This window comes from Vigna unguiculata, chromosome 3, assembly GCF_037176805.1.
Source record: "Vigna unguiculata cultivar grain cowpea cultivar isolate G323 ecotype 2 chromosome 3, ASM3717680v1, whole genome shotgun sequence".
Classification (NCBI taxonomy): Eukaryota; Viridiplantae; Streptophyta; class Magnoliopsida; order Fabales; family Fabaceae; genus Vigna; species Vigna unguiculata.
The window spans coordinates 62,163,750-62,183,689 of NC_140794.1; the positions used below are offsets into that span (position 1 = coordinate 62,163,750).

Below are 19,940 nucleotides of genomic sequence, written 5' to 3' on the forward strand. Positions count from 1 at the left end.
TGTCACACATTTTCAAAAATATAGACCTAATTGAGACTAAAAAAAATCTTAGGACCTATTTGAGATTTTTCAACAAAAACATGGATGAATGGAGTATTTTAACCTATTTTTAAAAGGTATCTTATTTATTTTGTTTGATGGAAGATGCATTCAGGAAGAATTGAATGAGATAGGTGTAGAAAAATTAATCAGTTACCTTATATATAAAAGTAATTATATTTAAAGTAATTTCACAAAAACAATTATGTGAAAGTTCGTAATATATTGTTATAGATGATTAGTTTACATTGTGCACCATTTGAATGGATACAGATTTGATGTAGGTTTCACCAAATAAAAAGTTGAGCTTCTTAGTAAAGCTTTCATAAAATTTGTTTAATATGTAGGAGATATTGTAAGTTGAAACCAATATACCTTACTTAAGTAACTAACGTATATTATATTCATTATTATCGTAACTACTGCAGGTGAAGGTTCAAAGAAAGAAAGAAAAAACTATCTATATTTAAAATCTCGAATAAAATGTCATCATCAAATTTTTTAAAAATTACGTGCAATATGGAACTCCTCAAAAGTTTTGAACCACGCGCAAACCACAATGGAATGATCGCGAAATATTATGCATGATTCACACCAATCTATTGGGTGTGTGTACAAGAAATTATATAAATAAATTTTGCATAGAATTCTCACAAAAAAAAACCCACTATATTTGTCTTCTGGTAAAAATAAAAAATTGCATTATGTCATGAATAAGACCTATCCAATCTTTGACGGTTTACAAACTACCGATACTCATAATTATCTTTCTTTTATAATCAATATCGATATCATAATTCATTTGACAATAAACCTAATTTGAATCAGAGTTACGATGTAATCAAAACCTAAAGCACAAAGTTTAATTAAACCTTGTCAAGGTCAACAAAATACATACTTGACGAATGTAAAGTGTTAAATATAGTAATTGGTAAGAAAAAGTCCATAGTTTTGTGTAATTAAGAAATAAATTGGATTTTTTTTACTATATTTAGGTGCTTACTACTTAAGGTAGTTATTCTACTCCTTCGAACTTCTAAAGATTTAGTCCTCCATTTTGTTTAACCACTGTAATTAGAATATCTAACTTGTGGCTGAGATTCAAAGTATTACTACAAATTTATGTTTTTGGGTTGATTATGAAACTAATTTGCAAATTCTAATTTACTCATATTCTGACCACAAACTCATGTTGTGAACCAAATCATAGTTTTTGAAAGAAGCAGAAAAAGAAAAATATATATGTATCAGCAGCTACCCATTAAATGGAAAAGATTAATTGTGTCTGCATGAATATCAGAAATGAAGTGGCAGCAGCCTCATATACAACAATACCAGGCTAATTTTCTGTATCAAATACTATTTCTAAACAGTGATTAATTTTATCATGAATTTACCTTTAGATCCAGAGTTCACCATTTCAGGTTCACGCATAAAAGAAGAATAATTACCAATAACTTTTGTTCAAAATATGTGACCAACCATTCACATGAAGCTCTGATTACTGCTTTCTCCTGCACTGCTACCAACCAAAAATAGCAATCAGATGAAGGCATAAAATATTTTCAAGCCATCTTTTTTTTTTCAAACATAATTTACTTTAAACTTTTATTAATGCAATTATTCCTATCCATATAAAATGTTACTCATTAATTACTTCTTCCCATGATATTAATAGAGGTGTAAATTTAAAATTGACTTGCTCAACCTGAACATGACAGGTTGAGAAAAAAAATTAGTCAAATAAGTTGCTTCATTTGGTGGACTAAAAAAAAAAAAAAAAAAACTGGCTTGCTTGAGTCACCGTGAATCGACAAGTCTTAATTTTTGGAAAAACTAGTGTGATAAATAAATAAAGAAAAACCACAGTTTACAATACAAATCAAATGTAAACCATTACCAACTACCATCTTAATAATATTTTTAAAAGATTATTAAAAGGTTTAATAAAATAGATAAACAAAAGGTTAAGTGAATTCTAGAAGCGGGTTAGAGGCAAACTGACTCTAGAAGAAGTGAGTCTGACTTTCATCATCTTACCCATTGATGAACTTATGGATAACAACTCATATTAAAATAGTGTTAAATAAATTAATCAACTAAAAGTGAATTAATCCTTATGTGATGAATCTAATCAATTGACGAAGCAAGTTGGTTTATGCATGGATCACGCCTGATTTTTAAATTGTAGACATGTGTCATACATAATTTCTGCGTTAAATAAATAATGTAATCAATATCTTTAAATAAAGCTACAAGACAAATTGAGTTAAATAAAAAATACTAAAAAAAACTTAATGAGTTTAACATTTAATCAATAATATCGTTAACACAGTGAAAGTTAAGATAATATGTTATTTAGAAGAGAGAATTGAGAATGAACGTATACCTCTTGCGCTTGCTTTTGGTGTTACTAGAGGATGATGGGTTATTGGTATGCCAGTTCCTTTTCCTTTGATTTATGAACCAATTATTTATCTGCTTTAATTGCAACCCTGTTTCCTGCACCAGTCTAGCCTTGTCTTCCTCCTAAAAACACACAAAAAATATATGCATCTGTATTCTTATTTTATTATAATATATATATTATTTAGAATATAATTAATATATGGAAAGTTACAGTGGGGTATGGCCATTTAGAATGTGCTTGCCACCAAGCTTTCAAAAGGGATGTGGTGTCCCCTGGAAGCTTCCCTGCTCGTCTCTTTCGTAGAATTTCTTCTCTTATGTCCACAATCTTCTCCTTGTAACCCTGAAACACAAACAAATTGATTACGCAAAACTCTTAAAAATATGGATACTATAAAGAATTTTACCTGTTTCAATTCATGCTTGAGTTCGTGCCTGACTCGCTCCATCAAGGATCGTTCAGTCTCAGTGGGGACAAGAGGACCGAAGCCAAGGGTTTCGCCGCCGTCGAAGCTGCCTTCGTAGAGGTTGCCGTTGCTCTCTGCCTGATCATCTTCGTCGTCTGACATTGTTGCACCCGTACCTTCTCCGGGAGACACACCTGCATGTGAATCATCACCCATGCAATAGTCATCACCTTCATTTTAAAACGTATGAGATACTTTTAGCTTTTAAGAGAATCTAAGCTCGTTATTCAACTATTTATTTGTAATCTCGCTCTATTATTGCTTTCTGATTCTACTTAGTGAAGAATACTTTTAAGGATATATGCTTATTACTGTTAACTTTTCCATACTCTTTTCAAACGGATGGAGTACTTCATTTAAGAATAATTGTTGGATGGGATGTACCATTTATGCAGCCAATCACATTATTAATTACAATTCATTTAATATTATAACTTGGATGCACCATTTTGAGAATCTCTCCTTCCATCGCATTGATTGAAAGGACCTTATATGAAGAAGTGTTGTATCTCTTTTATCTTTCCTTCGATCTCTTAACTATTAAAAATTAAGATGTATTATTCTTGTTTCTTCTCACTCTTATTTATTAGTTATTTCCACCATATTTGTTGAGTAACAAAGAAAATAAGCGAAGAGGACAGGTAATTTATTTCATGCGAAGAAGCTGTGGGGTTATTAATAGGCTCTCCAGTTATGGTAAAAAAGTTGGACATATTGTTTGAAAAAGCAGGAAACGGGCTTTTATCGATTTTCACTCCATGCTTTGCATGTTAAATTTTACATGGGACGTCAAGGGAAAATAAATTCAATAATATTCATATGCTTCTACATTAAAGGAGTAACAGTAATTAATCTCTTTCTTTATCTCATTGTTTTTTATGATTTATTTCGCATAACATGTGTATCACAGTTTTTACTACTTTCTTTTCTCATTTTATCTTTCACCGTGCGCATCTACCTAAAGGATTATGTTTTGACATACTCAAAATAAACCAATCTATTTAAATAAAAATGACAGGGACAAATAAAGCAATCGTGAGAATAATATATCAACAATAGATTGAGGTAAACTTACCATTTCAGCAATACTATCTATACATCTCTTGCTAAAATTTTATGTGTTTTCAATTTCAACACTGGCAATAAGAACGTTTTATTATCTTCTTTCCATTTCATTAATTTAACTTCTATTGAACAATACAATCAAAGATTACAACTTTTTATCAAGAGAAAATATTTTGTTCTCACGTTTAATTAATGAACAAAAATTAATTATATTTGACTTGCATTCTTTAAACTATGTGACTAAAATAAAAGGTTAACACCAATTTTTTTTTATATTTAATATTTTTGTATATCATAATTTATCTCATGTAAAGACATTTCTAAAGTCTGATATTTATAAAATTAAAAGTTAATTCAATGAAAATTTATGAAAGAAGAAAAAAATGCCACTAGTCCCACTTTCATGAGTGGGAGGAATGAGAACATTTTAATTCGTCAAAAATTATTATTCCTTCAGTTTTTTCTTTTGCCATAGATTAATATGCCATTTCTTTATTAAGTTTTGTATTTTTTTCTTCTCGATTCATTTTACCCACTCAATTTTCCTTCACTGTCACCAATTATCAAGCCCCTCCACCCTGGGATCTGAGTAAGACAGCCTTAACATTCGTTCTTCGTCGTTTCTCTTTCACCTTTCTATTCTTCAATAAAATACTTAACTCCACATTTCAAGGGTGAAACTTAAATTCTTAACATTTAGACACTTTTATGTGTTCAATTCAATGTTTGAGAAGAAATGTGGACATGAGAGTTGGATGTGGATATCTTTTATACTGTTGTAGATAATATCTCCTAATAATTAATTGTGATGGGTCATTATTTAAAAAAATGGTTTTCTTCTTTAATATGATAATATCCTATTATTACTCAAAAGAAATCTGAATTAGTTGAGTTTACGACTTTTGATAGAGTTTTCAGCTATGAGATACATTAAGAAAGGTAAACAATCATTCATATTGAATTATTGTTAATGTATGAAATTTATAAATTTTTAATTCAAAGTTTTAAATTATTTTCTTTCCTTACTTAAATATTAACTTAATAAATTATTTACTCAGTGTAGTTTTGCTCAATATCAATTTGTATTAAAGATACCTAGTAGGTATACACACTTTGCTTACCTATGTTTTGTTTTTCTTATCTATCTCCTCCTACCTTTTGTTTTTCTATTCTATGGAGGAAGACAGTGAAAGTGTTAGAGGAGGTGGAGTGTGTGGTCTGCAATCAGTTGTTTTTCATCAATTGATTAATTAATTTTCTCTCTCCTTGTTTGTTTCACGAGAGAGAGTAATAATGACCACACAAAAAAGACAGGGTAACATCTAGGGAGCCAAAAAAAAAAAAGATGCTGAAAATTTACCTGTCAAGCTTTGCAGAGACTGCTCCAGATCCCAACAAGCCATCACTGCCTCCATGGCATGAACACGGACATGCTGTTGCAGTTGTTCTTTAAATGCACAGAGCAACAGGACATAATGGGTCTGCAACAAACCAAATACTAGCAAAACTCATAAAGGAGCTTCAGATTATTTAAAACTAAGAAAAGACGACAAGAAGTGCAACGGATCATAAATATTAAATACAGTTTACATAAACACCACCAATATGCTATATTAATTAGAGTTTCCATCATACAACAAATGTAGTGTACTATATATTTTGCATCCCTCCAATCATTATGTGTAAAGTGAATATCAAGTCAGAATCAAAGTTGAAAATCAGCAACTTAATTATAGTTGATTCTACCATACACTACAGGACAAACACTACGTCCAGTTGATACGTACAGAATCACCAAACTCCGTATCCCCTCATTATTGTACTTGGCGAAGTCAGAAACGTACATTAATGAGGAAGTAAAGGTTGAGAAAACTTGACGAGAGCTTCCACTTTGGCTCAGAACATATTCCATGAGAATTAAAGAACTGAACCATCAAAGTTTAGCAAAAAGGGGAAAGGAAAGAAAAAAGAGTAAGTGAACAAGTGGGAAGATCATGACAGCATTAACAGAAAAGATTCCATAAAGCACTCCTAAAGCTTATTGTAGGAAGCAGCGGCATGAGAACACTCAAGGGGAGCCACTCCATGACAAATCAGATTCACCAGATAATGCCTCGTACCACCATCCATCCAAAACCAAACTTCTAAAACCATCATCATTCTTATTATTCATTTAACAAAAGCACCAAGACCATCATAAAAAAAATGACTTAATCAATGAGGATAGACACAAAAGCCAAAACGATTCCCTAAATCAGGAAGATAAGAAATAATTAAATCCATTATTAAATCATACACGATTGAACCTTTTTTACAAAATTTTGTTAAAGTTAATTACATGGGAGTTGATTGAGATTACGGAATCGGAAATTACCTAATAATTTATTCAGTGTATGTAGCAATTGAATGAAATTAAGATTCTCAGAAGCAGAAATGCTCCTGGGAAGTGGGTTAAAGTAGTGCGACAAGAAAACACACGGAATTGAAGTACAAAGAAGACTGCAGGTTTGTTAATTTAGCAAGGAGAAACAAACAAACAAACACCCAAACACAAACCATGAACTGATCAAGCTCCTTCTCATCCACGACGCCGTTGTGCGCCAGTGCGGAGTACTTTTCCACCACGCGCTGGGACTGCTGAAGCTGCGCGTCGATCCTGGGGAGCTGGTCGACGGGCGTGGCAATCCTGAGACACGACACGTGCGCGGATAACAGTTGATCATAGAGAGGGTGTCCAAGAATGTCCGCTTTGTATTCCCTCAAATCCTCCGACTCGCAATTGCTCTCGCCCCGGTTCCGATCCACGCTTTTCTCGGTGGCGCTGTCGAGGAAATTCTGCTGCCGCTGCTGTGCTGCGTTGACGCTGTTGAGCCATGTCGGTGGGAGCCTCTGCTGCATGTCTCTTCCCTCGCTCAGCTCCTGCTCCTCCGTGAAACGCTGGAACGCTATTTCGTGCTGGAGATGGTCTTGGAAAGCCATAGTTAACCGGTTATTTGCTTTTGCTTCTGCTTTTGTTTTTGTTTTTCCTCGCTACATTATAGTGGTTTGGTGGCTTTGTTGGTCAATCGAAGTGAGAGAAGCGTGGATTCGAACGAGAAAGAGAAACGCGCGTTTGGAAAGAAATGAATTAGCCGTTTGTTTGTTTGTTGAAGGTGGTGAAGAGTTGGGGGTGAAGAAAGGGTGAGAGAGAAGGGGAAGAAGGAAGAAGAAGTTCGGAAAAGCACTTTTTATGGAAAGACTTTTGGAAAGGTCGACGCAGGGATCGAGGTGTGAAAAAGATCCAACGGTGGGATTGGCCATAACGTGGAGAGATTTGTGGAGACTACTCATTGGAGCTTTCCTGTAATAATAAAGACAAAGACCGATAAAAAATGGATCAATGATCGATGTGGGAGGTAGCTACATCACATTTCTTTATTATTATAAAACTGCACCTATCAAAAATAATCTACTTACTCACTTTTTTTTTCTTTTAAAATAATTAACACAGTATAATGAAACAGTTAGTCTGAGATTAATGAAAGCAAAAGCTAATAACACCACCTTAATCCTTAGATGTTCCCTTCTACATTGAAACTGTCACAAAAGGATTCTACTTTTGCTGTTACTTACAATACAAGAACAAGTTGAACTGATAGAGTCAACACCAGTCCATACACTTAACACCTAACAATGGAAAAAAAAATTAAGATATTTGTTCCGGACAATAAAGGTAAATATCTAAAGGTTAGTTAGTTATTTGTTATCCATTTAAGTTGTATTATACATGTTTCTATTTTGTGCATGGGGTACAAAAAATATTACCCCTATTATAGGAGTAATTTTGGTTTTGTAATGGATGAGAAATTGGGCATTGAAGAGGTGCAGCGTATTTTTGTTCGAGTAATTATTACTATACTTAAAATAGGCATGAAGTGGGGGGTTAACGTATTTCCATGAATGAATCTGTTTTGCTGCTAAGGTGAAGAAATGTCCGAAAGATGAAAATTTTTTTTGGGAAAAGTTCTGATGATGTTGGTTTGGGGAAAGTTTGTGATGGGTTGAAGTGACAAGTTGCTTTTCCAGTTTCCATGATCTCTTGAATCGAAATGAAACAGAGTGTTTGTTTATCTTTTTTTTTGTGGTGGAATGGGTCGGTGTCAGGGGGTCCCAGAAACCCAAAACGACGTATGAGAGGGTGCGGTAGTGGCAGTGAGGGTGAGGCCCACACCGAGCAGAGTGGACGTTGGCGTTCCTGAACTTGGGCTAGCCACTACCCAACCCGACAGCGACCTCAGCACCCACGACCGACACGCGTCACGCCCAGGATTCATGGACCACTTCACCAGTAACTGTGTGTTCCAAGATTTGGGAGTGCGAAATAAAGTGGCAGTGAATCAGGTTCGTACACATGGCTTATCTTAACCATGCATCCCTGTGGACCCCGCAAGCATGGTCATCACCACTTGTGCATGCATCCATGCTATCATTACTTCATCACCCATTCAAACAACATCGTTTCATGTTCCTGGTTTTTGTTTCAATTCATCACACTGTCTTGAAGAAGAGATCCGTTTCATGATCGATGTAGTTAGAAAAAGTAAAATGTAACTCTGAAGAAGTGGGTTGATGAATTAACCAGTTGGTGATTATAATACATGGTTTAAACGAGTGTGGTCCTCATGATGAAGTTGATGTTTTGCGACAATAAGGTCCTATATTAATACATATTAATACATGGTTTTATGGTTAGTAGTTGCGAGAGGTGGTCCTTTTAAGCTTGTAAGGAAGATTTACGATATTCGAAATTTGTTTTAGACTATGTATGGTGAGTGTAGTTCAAATTTTGATTAGGCCGTGTTTTTATAAATGAATAATTTAAGGAGAGATTTAGAGGTGATTTTAGAACGAAATGAAATTTATGAAATTTTATAATTAAATTGATTGATGTGACATATTAAAAAAATTATTAATAAATAAAAAGGTTAGATTATCAAAAGGTCCATATAATATAGGTTATATAAAATTATATATAAATGATTTAAAATTATTTTTATAAATTTTATTCAATGATTGAAATTATAAAAAAAAATTATTTAAAGAAATGAATAATACAATATCTTTTTTATGAAAATAAATTTAATATGTAAGATGAAAAATAAGTAAATATTATGAGGATAATGTGAGAAAAAATTAAAAAAAATAATTACGAAAAAAATAAATTAGTCATTTAGCATCTGTCACCTTCCAATCTCATCAAGACTAGAGAGATGACATTTATCACCAATCATAATAATCTTTTCTCTCCAACCTTTTTCATCAATCAAAAAAATAGATAATCATAGTTTAATACTCACCTCTCATTCTTCTTAAATATAGTGAATAAAAAAAAACATAATCTTAATGATTTATTAAATTTGTTGGGTTGGTAACTGATTACTAACTTTTTTATTTCATTTCTTTATAATTTTTCTCTTAATTATTTATTAAAAGAGTTTTTTTTTTCTTCTAAAAACTTATTCAAATAAACCTTTTACAAGGGTTTTCTCTTCATGGGTTTTTTCATCTTTGCTTTGAAAAATGACAAAAGAAAGAATAAAGGATCTAATTTTATTTTTTTTGTGGTCCACAGTGATTCATGGTTTGGAATCGGTAAATTAGTGTCATATTATGTGTCTTTTCACATTATATTTCTAATCCACACAATTTATTATATTGTGTGAGACAATTTGTGTAATGATACTCTTTTTCTCCGCGCTCATGTGTACTGTAGGCTCATTCTAGTTAGATAAGATAATACAAAATTTGTTAAATTTTACTTTTTTAAAAATATAATACTTCAATCGATATAAAATACAAAAATTACTACTTCTACCCTTCATATATGAAGAGAAAAATAACTATTACATATATCAATAAAAAGATATAGTTTATGTCCATAAAAAAGTAGTCAGTGACATTGGTGGAAAAAAATACAAATAAATATTAATTGAGAAATAACTCCAAACTATCTAGAGGTGTAAGCTAGACTTGACCACTTAGACGTGTTGGGCAACCTAACAACCCGACGACCCATTAATCCGATAAGTCTGACCGACCTGTTTTCAAATTTATCATGAACTCAAAATATAATTAAGCCTAAAATAAATATTAATAAAATGAAATTTTATCTCACAAGAATTTCAATTATTTTATCTAAACAAGAAATTGAAAGGTAAAGTATTTTAATTTCTTTATCAAAACAAATTATTTAGAAAATGAAAAGAATTTAATTACAGAAAATTCAAATACAATGCATCTCAATTTCTTAGTATTGTTGAAATGTTTCATTCAAACACAAGGTGATGGTCTTCTCTTTATTTTTACAAATAAAAGAATATATCTCAATTTTTTTCACTTTCCACACTTTGTGGTAACCGAAGGCGAACAAACATCACCTCGTAAAAATGAGAAATAAAATAAGAAAAAATTGAGAAAAGTAAAACTATTTAGATTGAATAATATAAATAAATATTGGAAAATTAAAAGTATGTTATTTATCATTAATTATGTATATTTTTGTTTAATATTATGATTTTAAGTATTTAATTTATTATATTAAATTAAAAAAATATTAATAAAAGAAACGACATAATCATCTTTTAAGATTGAACATAATTGATTATATAATATGTTAATTACGTTTATAACATAATTATTGTTTTTTTTTCTGTGAAAAAGTTGAATAGGAGAATATCACATTGTTGTTTTTTTTTTATGTGTTTTTGGAAACAAATGTAGAATAATTCATGAGGTTCAAAGAACTAAACTTTCTCGATGGAGTCATTTCCTATGCAGATTTTGGAAGTAGATGAAGTGAAGAAAATTTTCATGTGGAAGAGGAAAACCAAAGCAACACAATAGAAATCACTTTCTATTGCCAATAATTCATTAGAAGAAATTTGAGATATAATAAAAAATAACATGATAAAAAAGTAATTTAATAAATTAGAGTTATATGTATTCATCATGAACCACCTATTAAAGTTATCTAATATAACATTATAATAGATAAAAGCATTTATAAATATTGAACTTAAATCTACTAATTCTAGGGTTATTCTTACTATTTTCTTTTATCACACACTTTTTTTAAATTTTCCAAAAAAAAAAAAAAATCTACCTATGAAAAATTTACTAAGTTGAAGCATTAATGAAAAGAATTTAGTACCTGCCAAAAGTAGTTGTGAGAGAACTAAGGATATTCATTGTTTCTTTCTAAGTATTTTTAGGAGTTTAGTTTCACCAACTTTGTTCCTCCAATTAATAGCCTCTTCAGACTAATTTCAATTTTGGTTTTTCGAAGTAGACATCTTTTAAGGTAGGCTATTTCAAAGACCACTCTTGTTCCAAATACCAGACAAAATGTTAATCACATCATCATTAGTAGAAGTGTTTGGTAATTAAACTTGATTTAATAACTTGGAATATGTTGGTTTTATGTCATTTTAAGCAGTGTTTTAATTTGTATTTTTCTTTATATTTTATTTGTTTTCATTCTTAATACATTTATTAAATTTATTTTTTTATTTGTTTACATAATAAAATTTATATTTTTTATAAAATAATGCATAAATAATTTAACTGAAAACGTAATTGAAATAGCCTATTTTTAAATTATAAATACAAATATCCAAATATATTTATATATTGATAAAACAAAATTAAATTCTACATAAAAAAAGCATGTAATATAATTTATATTTATCATCTATTTTCCAATTCAATCAAATATTTGTAATTCAGTGGTGGTTAATAACTTTGACAATATATATATATATATATATATATATATATATATATATATATATATATATATATATATATATATAATTGGTTAATTTTTCAGTTTTCACATATCTTATTAACTATATTTTCAGCAAACATATGTAATCAATGGGAAGAATCATTCAACATGATAATTTTTGTGACTGGCGAGATTTGTAAGAATATTTTTGTATAAATAATTGTGAGAAAAATATTTAAAAATTAAAATTAATTTATACGTAAGTTAAGTAATATTTAATTATGAGAGGAAAAGTACGAAAAATTAAATTGGTAATAAAACTTTTTAAATTTAACTTTAACTCATGTATAAAATAATTTCAACTATTATAGTAATCTCTTTTATTATTTTTAATATTTTTTTATCATGATAATAAAAAAGTAAAAAAACAATAATATATAAGAGTAATTTGTAATCAATTATGTATTAAAAAAATTAATACAAATCAATTTTATTCTTGCAACAATTGATTGATGCTTCGTGAAGAAATTGTACAATAGCACTCATATCTCGTGTTTACATTCAAATCACCGGTCTTTTTTTTTTTTTTTCTCTTGTTAGTCCACTCATATTTACATCCAAATCATGCCTTAACATTAGTTATTTCTTTCTCTCTCCTACCAAACAAGTTATTATATAAATAACCTTGTTTAAATGTTGATTTAATAATAAATTATTCCAAAATTTTTATTAAATTGAATTAAAAAATATTTAAATAAGTTAAAATATATTTTTTTATTAATTTTATAAAAATCATTAAATTAAACTAGAAGTATATATTATGTAAGAAATAAATATTACTAGCACCGTTACCTGTGTTGTTTTGACCTAACATGCCTTTAACGAAGACACGTCATATAATTTATTAGTCTCTTTTTATTTGTAAATATATTATTGCATACAAAGTTAAACTTGTAATTTCATTAAAATTTATTGTGTAAATTACATTTTTCTTAAAAAAATATATATATTTTGCCCTGTTTTTTTTAATTAAGTTGCAATGGTCTCATAAATTTTGCTTATTTTAATTGAATCTTTATTAAAAAAAGTTTTGGGCGTTTAAACTATTTTTTTGTTAAGTATGTTGGTGTTTGATTTTATGTTATTATTTTTATCTATTATTTTTTATTCATTGGTCAACTATATTATTTTAATTTCTTCTAACCCATCCATCAACTCGTGCCTTCATGGTTCATAGAAAAAGGAATGAATGAGTTTAGCTAAGGTCTGAAAGAGTGAAAGAGTTAATACGTAAATTGGAGAAAAGATAATAAAAGTAATGATAATATCATTTCTTTCTGGACAAAAGTTAAAAATCATATAACTGGACAAACAATTATTTTAAATAGTCAATATAACAAAAAAAACTCAAAATTTAATCGAAAATACTCAAATATTTATCAATTTAATTAAACCAAAACATTATTATAAAATTAAATAAAAATATAATATCAGCTTACTAAATCTATAATATTCACTTTATATCATAAAAAATATATATAATGTTTTACAAAAATTGCAATTTCATTTTTTTATACAATATACACATCTTTTATGCTTTCCCTCAAGTCTAAGGTAACAAATCACACCTCACTAATAACATACAAGTTTGGTGGAAGAAGTTCAAATACAATATAAAGGTGTTTTTTTGTTGTATTTGTGTACAATGTTGCACCAATGAAGTCATGAGCATTGATTTATACTAATTGCATTGCAATGTGATTTCAGAAGGCAAAAGAAAAGGCAAAGCTGATACATCAACCTCAGCATCAAATCGAACACATTTAAGAAAACAAAAAATGTTGCATGAAAGAACTCTTGCACACACTCCTTGATTAGTGCATTATTACCACAAAAAGTATCAATGGCTTGGAAACAGAACAAACAAACAAACGAACAAAACAACTTGTCCCTTTGAAGCCATTTCCTTCAAACCACATTGCATGGCTTCACTTCACTGAGTCACAGAGGCACCTTCCCTATCTATCAATGTCTTGTTTTAGAAAGAAAAGAGTGTGAAGAAAACTTGGAAGTTGTTGCATGCATGATACAATGAGACCATGATGTTTTCTTGGCAAAGGAAACACATCTTTGCTGAGGACAAGCATTGGAACAAACACCATTCATGTTGTGCAACGCACAGCCACAGTTTTTGTGGTATGGCCTTCGCTCAATCTCCATGTCATGCAGTGAAATACTTCCCTCAAAGACACACTGAAGCATCATTCCACATGCCCCAGTTGCCATTCTGTTGGTGATGTGGCTAACCTTTCTCTCAGACTTATATATACTAAATGTATCATCATAAACTCTGTGTCATTGATGAAGAAATCAAGAGTAGGAAACTAAATTTGTATTTATTATTCCCGTAAAATTCGAAGCTAAAGTAGACAGTCACACAAGACATGCATCGCTGAGAAAAATAGAGACAAGTTAGTGGTTTGGCCTCTCTTTCATGTGTTCTTCAAAACCCACCTACCTCTCCTTGTCTTGTAGTATGGTTCACTTTTGCTATAGAATTCTCCAAAAGTTTTGGTTAACTTTAATATGATTCTTAGGTGGGCGATATTTCCTATACAGAAAGTTAAAACTTTTGTGTCACTTCAATTACTAAGTCAAAATGTGGCAGTTTCACTTTATGTTCTGCTTTCAGATACTACTGTTTGAGTCCATGTGATAATGGTTGTGGTAACTTGCAAGATAATGCTTTTTGTTGACTCCTTCCTTCTATGCATCCAAATTAATGGCTACTCATAAAGGAAAATGTTAATGTGAGTTGTAACTTGTATGCCAGAAATCAGGATCTTTTGCTACATCATTATAGAATTCATTTCCTTACTGCAAACTTAGAATCAGATTCTGGAAGGTCTAGCTGGTGTTTGCTGGCATTCTGGTACAGAACATTCTTAATCATGTGTTTTAATCATGTGTTTTATGCAGGACATCTCAGTTGAAAGCAAAATTCTTAATGATTTAATGTACTAACCTAAGCAACTCCTGTTTCTATGATTAGCAACTCAAGATTTAGTCAAGTTAATGCATATTTAACTCCTCTCTGAACAAGTTTTGAGTAAAAAATTTATGTAACCAGTGAGTTACTCTTTCAATGTAGATGTTGAAAATTAGAACATCTGGTTTAGAAAAGGACATTTGATTTTCATATCCGATTTGTAGAACAAATTCCATAGAACTACATTCTCAATCCAGCTGCCATATGTTCTTTTCTCTGATTGTTTTCACAGTTCACGTGTGTAGGCCCCTCTTCACTTTTTTTCTTTTGTTTTCTCTGTCATCTGCAGATGAGGTCTTCGTCTGAGTTCACCCATATGATGATACCTCACGGGACCGATAGATATATTTAATTATGAATATTATAATATCATATTTTATTATTATTATTTAATCATGATCAAATTCATTGGTCCATTTGAAACTGCAAACCAGCATCTGACCATCCCATGTGATGAATTTATCTGACAGATTGAAGATTCTTCAAAAACTGTTCAAAGACAGCGATTTTCATTCTTAGTTCATATTTAGAATAAACTTTTGACCTTTCAGCAATTAACTATACTGATAAACTCCTTGGCAGTTACAAGGGTAGGTTCTATTATCTGTGCTCACCTCAAAATATTTAGTGGTATTATTCATCTGGTTGAATGCAGTATTATGGATATGATAGTTATATGATAAGTAAGAACCCCATAACTATGTCTAAGATTCTTTCTTTAATCACGATTTCAAACATAGATTGCAGTTAATGATAATATTAAATCAAAACCAAAACCAAATTGAGAAATCACTGTCCATCAACAAACATTTGCAGGAACTCAATTGCCCCAACTTGTTTGTTAGAACCAATATTCAATACACAATCATGACTCCCAAGAACAACGGATATTCCTAATATTTACACCAAAAAGATTAATTAATAACAGGATGCATATCAGCATAGATACATTGAAAATACGTATAAAGATCCAAACTTTATGAGAATAATAACAATCTATGAGAAGCCAAGAAACGACCATAGTCCTTGAACAATATAATTGTAAAACGTCCATACAAACACTTCACAACCATTCATGAAATCATCTTGGTAACTAAGAGGTAAAGAAGAAGAAGAAGAAAAAACCCTAAACCAGACTCAAACCAATGAAACAGATTGAATATTCTCGTCACCAAATCTTAACTAAAGCGAATCTTATTTTCCCCCATTAGCAGAAGGTGAAGAAGAAGAAGAAGTAGTAGCAGCCAACACCAAGCTTCCTTCACTCCACACCCTCCTCATAGGGTATGACACATTGTTAGACCTTGGAATCTTGTGCGTGCAATGAAGAGACTTGTTATGGAGTTCGCAGCCACAATTGCGGTGGTAGGGTCGCCGTTCAACGCAGTTATCGTAGCCAGAAATGCACCCTTCATACACCGACCAGAATAATCCATCTGGGTTGGCACCAGTGGCAGCCATGTTTTGCTGCTTCCAAGAAGAAGAAGATTTTGTTATGTGTGTTTAACTATGCATAAAGTTCTTCTCTTGTAGCTTGTTGATGATGGAAACGCGGAAGCTCCTTTATAAAGTGCTTATTTAGGCATTGAGCACAAAATTATGGGCATTTATATAATACCATACGCTGGTAGTTGATCGAATATACCTCGGAAGTTAGTTTTTGGTAAATTAAGAACGGCACGTTCAACCAGTGTGGGAGCCCTGTCGTGTCTTGTACACATCTTCTATTTCAGAAAAAAAAATTAAAATTACTTATACATATTAATTTTACTCTTTATACATAATATTTGTCAAAAAAGTTTATATACATTGTCTACATTTTGCATGACAATAAAATAAATAAATATAATTTACTAAATATATTCACTTGTCATAATAAAAATTTGTGACCAGGTACACACTTGATGTTAAGAGGTGTTACTAGAATGTATTAGTAAGTAGCCAACAAGTTAAACCAAAAATGGTAGCATTTGCCGCAAGACACTTGTTTAGGTAACCGATTTGTCTTTGTTTTTGCCTTCCCCAAATAAAACAATCTTTGATTTTGGACATTTTTGGTATTTGATTGACCAAAAGTGTCTTCGTTGGATGGTACAAAAAACTAGGTTTGTTTTGATTATGGGTTGAAGTGTTTGAGTTGTACACGTTGGGGCTTTGGTTGCACTTTTCTATGGGTTTGGTTTTGGAGTGGCTTAGGAGAGGTCACTGTTGCTTTGTCATGTACCAATTTATAGTCTTCGGTTTTATCGAACGGTTTTTGTTTGGAGGTTTATGAGGGAGCATGTTATGATACAGTGGAACTCAGATTCGCTTTTTTATTCTGCCTGTCACTTTCGTCTTTCTTTTCTTCCAGGACTAGTATAGGTTGAGTCCAATCCAATTAATTACCAAAATATATTTTGAAGTTGTTTCAAAATGAATGATTAAATATGTTTTGGATGTTTAAACTTTTAATGTAAAACCAGTTCTCATGCCAATTTAGAACGTTATTTAAGCCGAATTTTTTTTAATATTATTAGATTAAACTATTATATTTATTTATTTTTATAATTTAAATATCAAAATATATTTAAATTTGAAAAAAATATATTATAATTTCACAGATATATTTATGAATTACAAACACATTTAACCTTAAAATAAAATTATAAAGAATAGACTTATACAGCACTTCTATTCAAGATAAAAAGCTAGAGAAGTCTGTACTACTAAGTATAAAAAACCTCATGAAAAATATGTATAATATGAAAAATAATTCAACTTCAATATATATTTTAAACTATATTTGCTTTAATAAACTCATGAATTTGTATTAAGTTAAAATTTCAAAAATATAAATTAAGTTAAAATCAAATTAAAATAAAAATAAAATTTTGTAAAACTTTAATTAAAAAAATTGTATTTCACAATAAAAATATATTAAATAAAATTTCAAAATTTAAATAAATAAATAATTTTTATTTTTATTTATTATTTTAATATTTTTTAATTCATTCTTTCTTTTATTTTATGAATTATTTTAATTTTTTTATTAATCCTTTTATTATATATTTGCTATTATGTGTACGAAATTTTTGAATATTTATAAATTATTTAAATTTAAAAAATAATAATTCAAAAAGTAAAATTGAAAAATCAGTTGGTTTACATAGTTATAAATATAACTACGGATAAAATAAATTTAAATTATTGAAATAAAAAGTATTATATGTATTATTGTGTAAGTAATATCAGGAATAATTATTTAAATTTAAACTTAAATGATAAAAGAGTAAATAATTATTTTATAATGAGTAATTATTTGAATTTAAAAAAGTAGTTACTAAAATAATAAAACTGAAAAATATTTTTTTATTATAAATAATTATTTAAATTTAAAAAAGTAGTAATTAAGAGGATAAAATTGAAAAAAAAAAAGACATTAAAGAGGGTAAAATTGAAAAAACAAATGGTGTATGTAGTTATAGATAATAAAATATATGGATAATGATATTTTGACTTACTCTTAACCCATCCCTGCAATCACCTTTCAATTATCTATTTTTATATTTTTTAGTGGTGTGATGTGATGATCTAAGGATGATTTGAGTTGTGGGTTAGAAGTGAATAAAAAAAAATGGATTAAAATATAATTATCTTAAAATATATTTATAAATATTTAGTTATTTCACATGTTGTGTTCTAAGAATTTTTTTCATCCAAAAAGTGTATTGATTATCTTTTAAAATATATAATGTGTACTGAATGAACCGGGATAACCTTATAGGATCAGTCGACAGAGGTAAGCGAGAGCTGAGCGACATATGTCGCATAAGGCCTTCTCTAGTTGCCATCAATTGGATTGTCCACAGGATTCCACCTGAGTCCTTTACACAAATTGTGTAGCTTAACACACTGAACGGTGGACCACGCATCGCATGAAGCAGCCCCTCCTAGTTGCCAGCAGTTGGACTGCTTGTAAGATTCCACATGAGTCCTTTATACAATTTATATGTCACGTTAAACGGCCAATCGAATGACACAATCAAAATTTAGTTAGTAATTTTATTAACATAAACAAGTCACTAAGTAGGTTTAAAAGATAATTGGACTGACTGTGATTAGATCTACACCTAATCACGGATAATGAGAAAAATAATAAATACATATAAAAAATATGATTGTTAAAATTTTTGTCTCGAATTAATTATAACATTTATTGTTTTAACCGAATGACTTATGGTGATTTTAACATGGAAGTAAACAACCCATGGCAGAACAAAAGACGTGAAGACTATAATAATTATCTGAGTAGACGTTCTACCTATATCCAAAACAAAATGTGTACTTATGAGTTACCTTATTATAAGAAAAAAAAAATCTGAAGTAAAATCACTAAAGTATTAAATAAATTAAAAAAAGCCTACAAGTTACGAATATTTAGGAAAAAAAAGTTTATTTTAATGCATCATAGTTATTAAAAAATAATGGCTTCAATAAGTTTATATTGGTTTTTGTCTTTCTCATTTCTAATTATATTTTTGGAAATTCTTTAATGTTGCAAGTAGTCCTTTGGTGAAAGGAGTTTGCCTAGTAGTTGTTACTTATATTATTTGAATGTTTTGAAAAATGATAAATTATATTAGCTTTCAATAAAATCTGAATTTTAATATGATTATATACAACATTTAGTGGCATATACAAATTTAAGGTTTTTTTTTTCTGAAATATGAACAATGATATTATTAACTTTTCTATTTTAATGTTCTTTTATATTGAAATGCGATCTAGAAAAGAAGTTAGATATCGTCAAGTTATCTAAAAGATTACTTATATTAATTGAGTGAAAGTTAGATTAATGGTACTACGAGGGAATAGGGAAACATATATTCGAATTTCCACTTCTTACCTTTAATATCCATATACTTTTTATACGTAGAGCTTATAAGTGTTATCGTAGCTTTTGGGATTTTTGTGATTAATGACTTTAGACATTCATATTTGTCTGTCATGACTTTAAAATCATCCAATATTAATAACGAAGTAACAGTTATATACATAAAATAAAGTATTCTTTAAAAAAAATAATATATACATAAATTCTATGAAATTAATCTACTTTATGAAATTTTAAATTTGAGTGGCCAAATTGCATATATTATGAAAA

General features: G+C 29.7%; 2 protein-coding genes across 3 annotated transcripts; both read right to left on the bottom strand.

Annotated features, from left to right (window-relative positions):
• Positions 1–1,300: 1,300 nt before the first annotated feature.
• Positions 1,301–7,251, bottom strand: LOC114178096 (homeobox protein knotted-1-like 3). 2 transcript variants are annotated; one of them, XM_085671170.1, is made up of 6 exons: positions 6,537–7,251; positions 5,341–5,461; positions 2,856–3,049; positions 2,660–2,791; positions 2,429–2,568; positions 1,301–1,561 (listed from the first exon to the last, which is right to left on the bottom strand). In XM_085671170.1, exons 1-6 carry the CDS (start codon positions 6,957–6,959, stop codon positions 1,525–1,527), a joined length of 1,047 nt encoding a protein of 348 aa, XP_085527296.1. In that variant the 5' UTR covers positions 6,960–7,251; the 3' UTR covers positions 1,301–1,524. The 2 variants fall into 2 exon arrangements, with proteins under 2 accessions (XP_085527296.1, XP_027919608.2); XM_028063807.2 differs by having other exon boundaries at positions 1,301–1,558; positions 6,537–7,245.
• Positions 7,252–15,693: 8,442 nt separating this feature from the next.
• Positions 15,694–16,419, bottom strand: LOC146887995 (uncharacterized). The gene has a single exon (XM_085670981.1). The coding sequence runs from the start codon at positions 16,253–16,255 to the stop codon at positions 15,989–15,991; it is 267 nt and encodes an 88-aa protein (XP_085527107.1). The 5' UTR covers positions 16,256–16,419; the 3' UTR covers positions 15,694–15,988.
• Between the last annotated feature and the right edge of the window lie 3,521 nt (positions 16,420–19,940).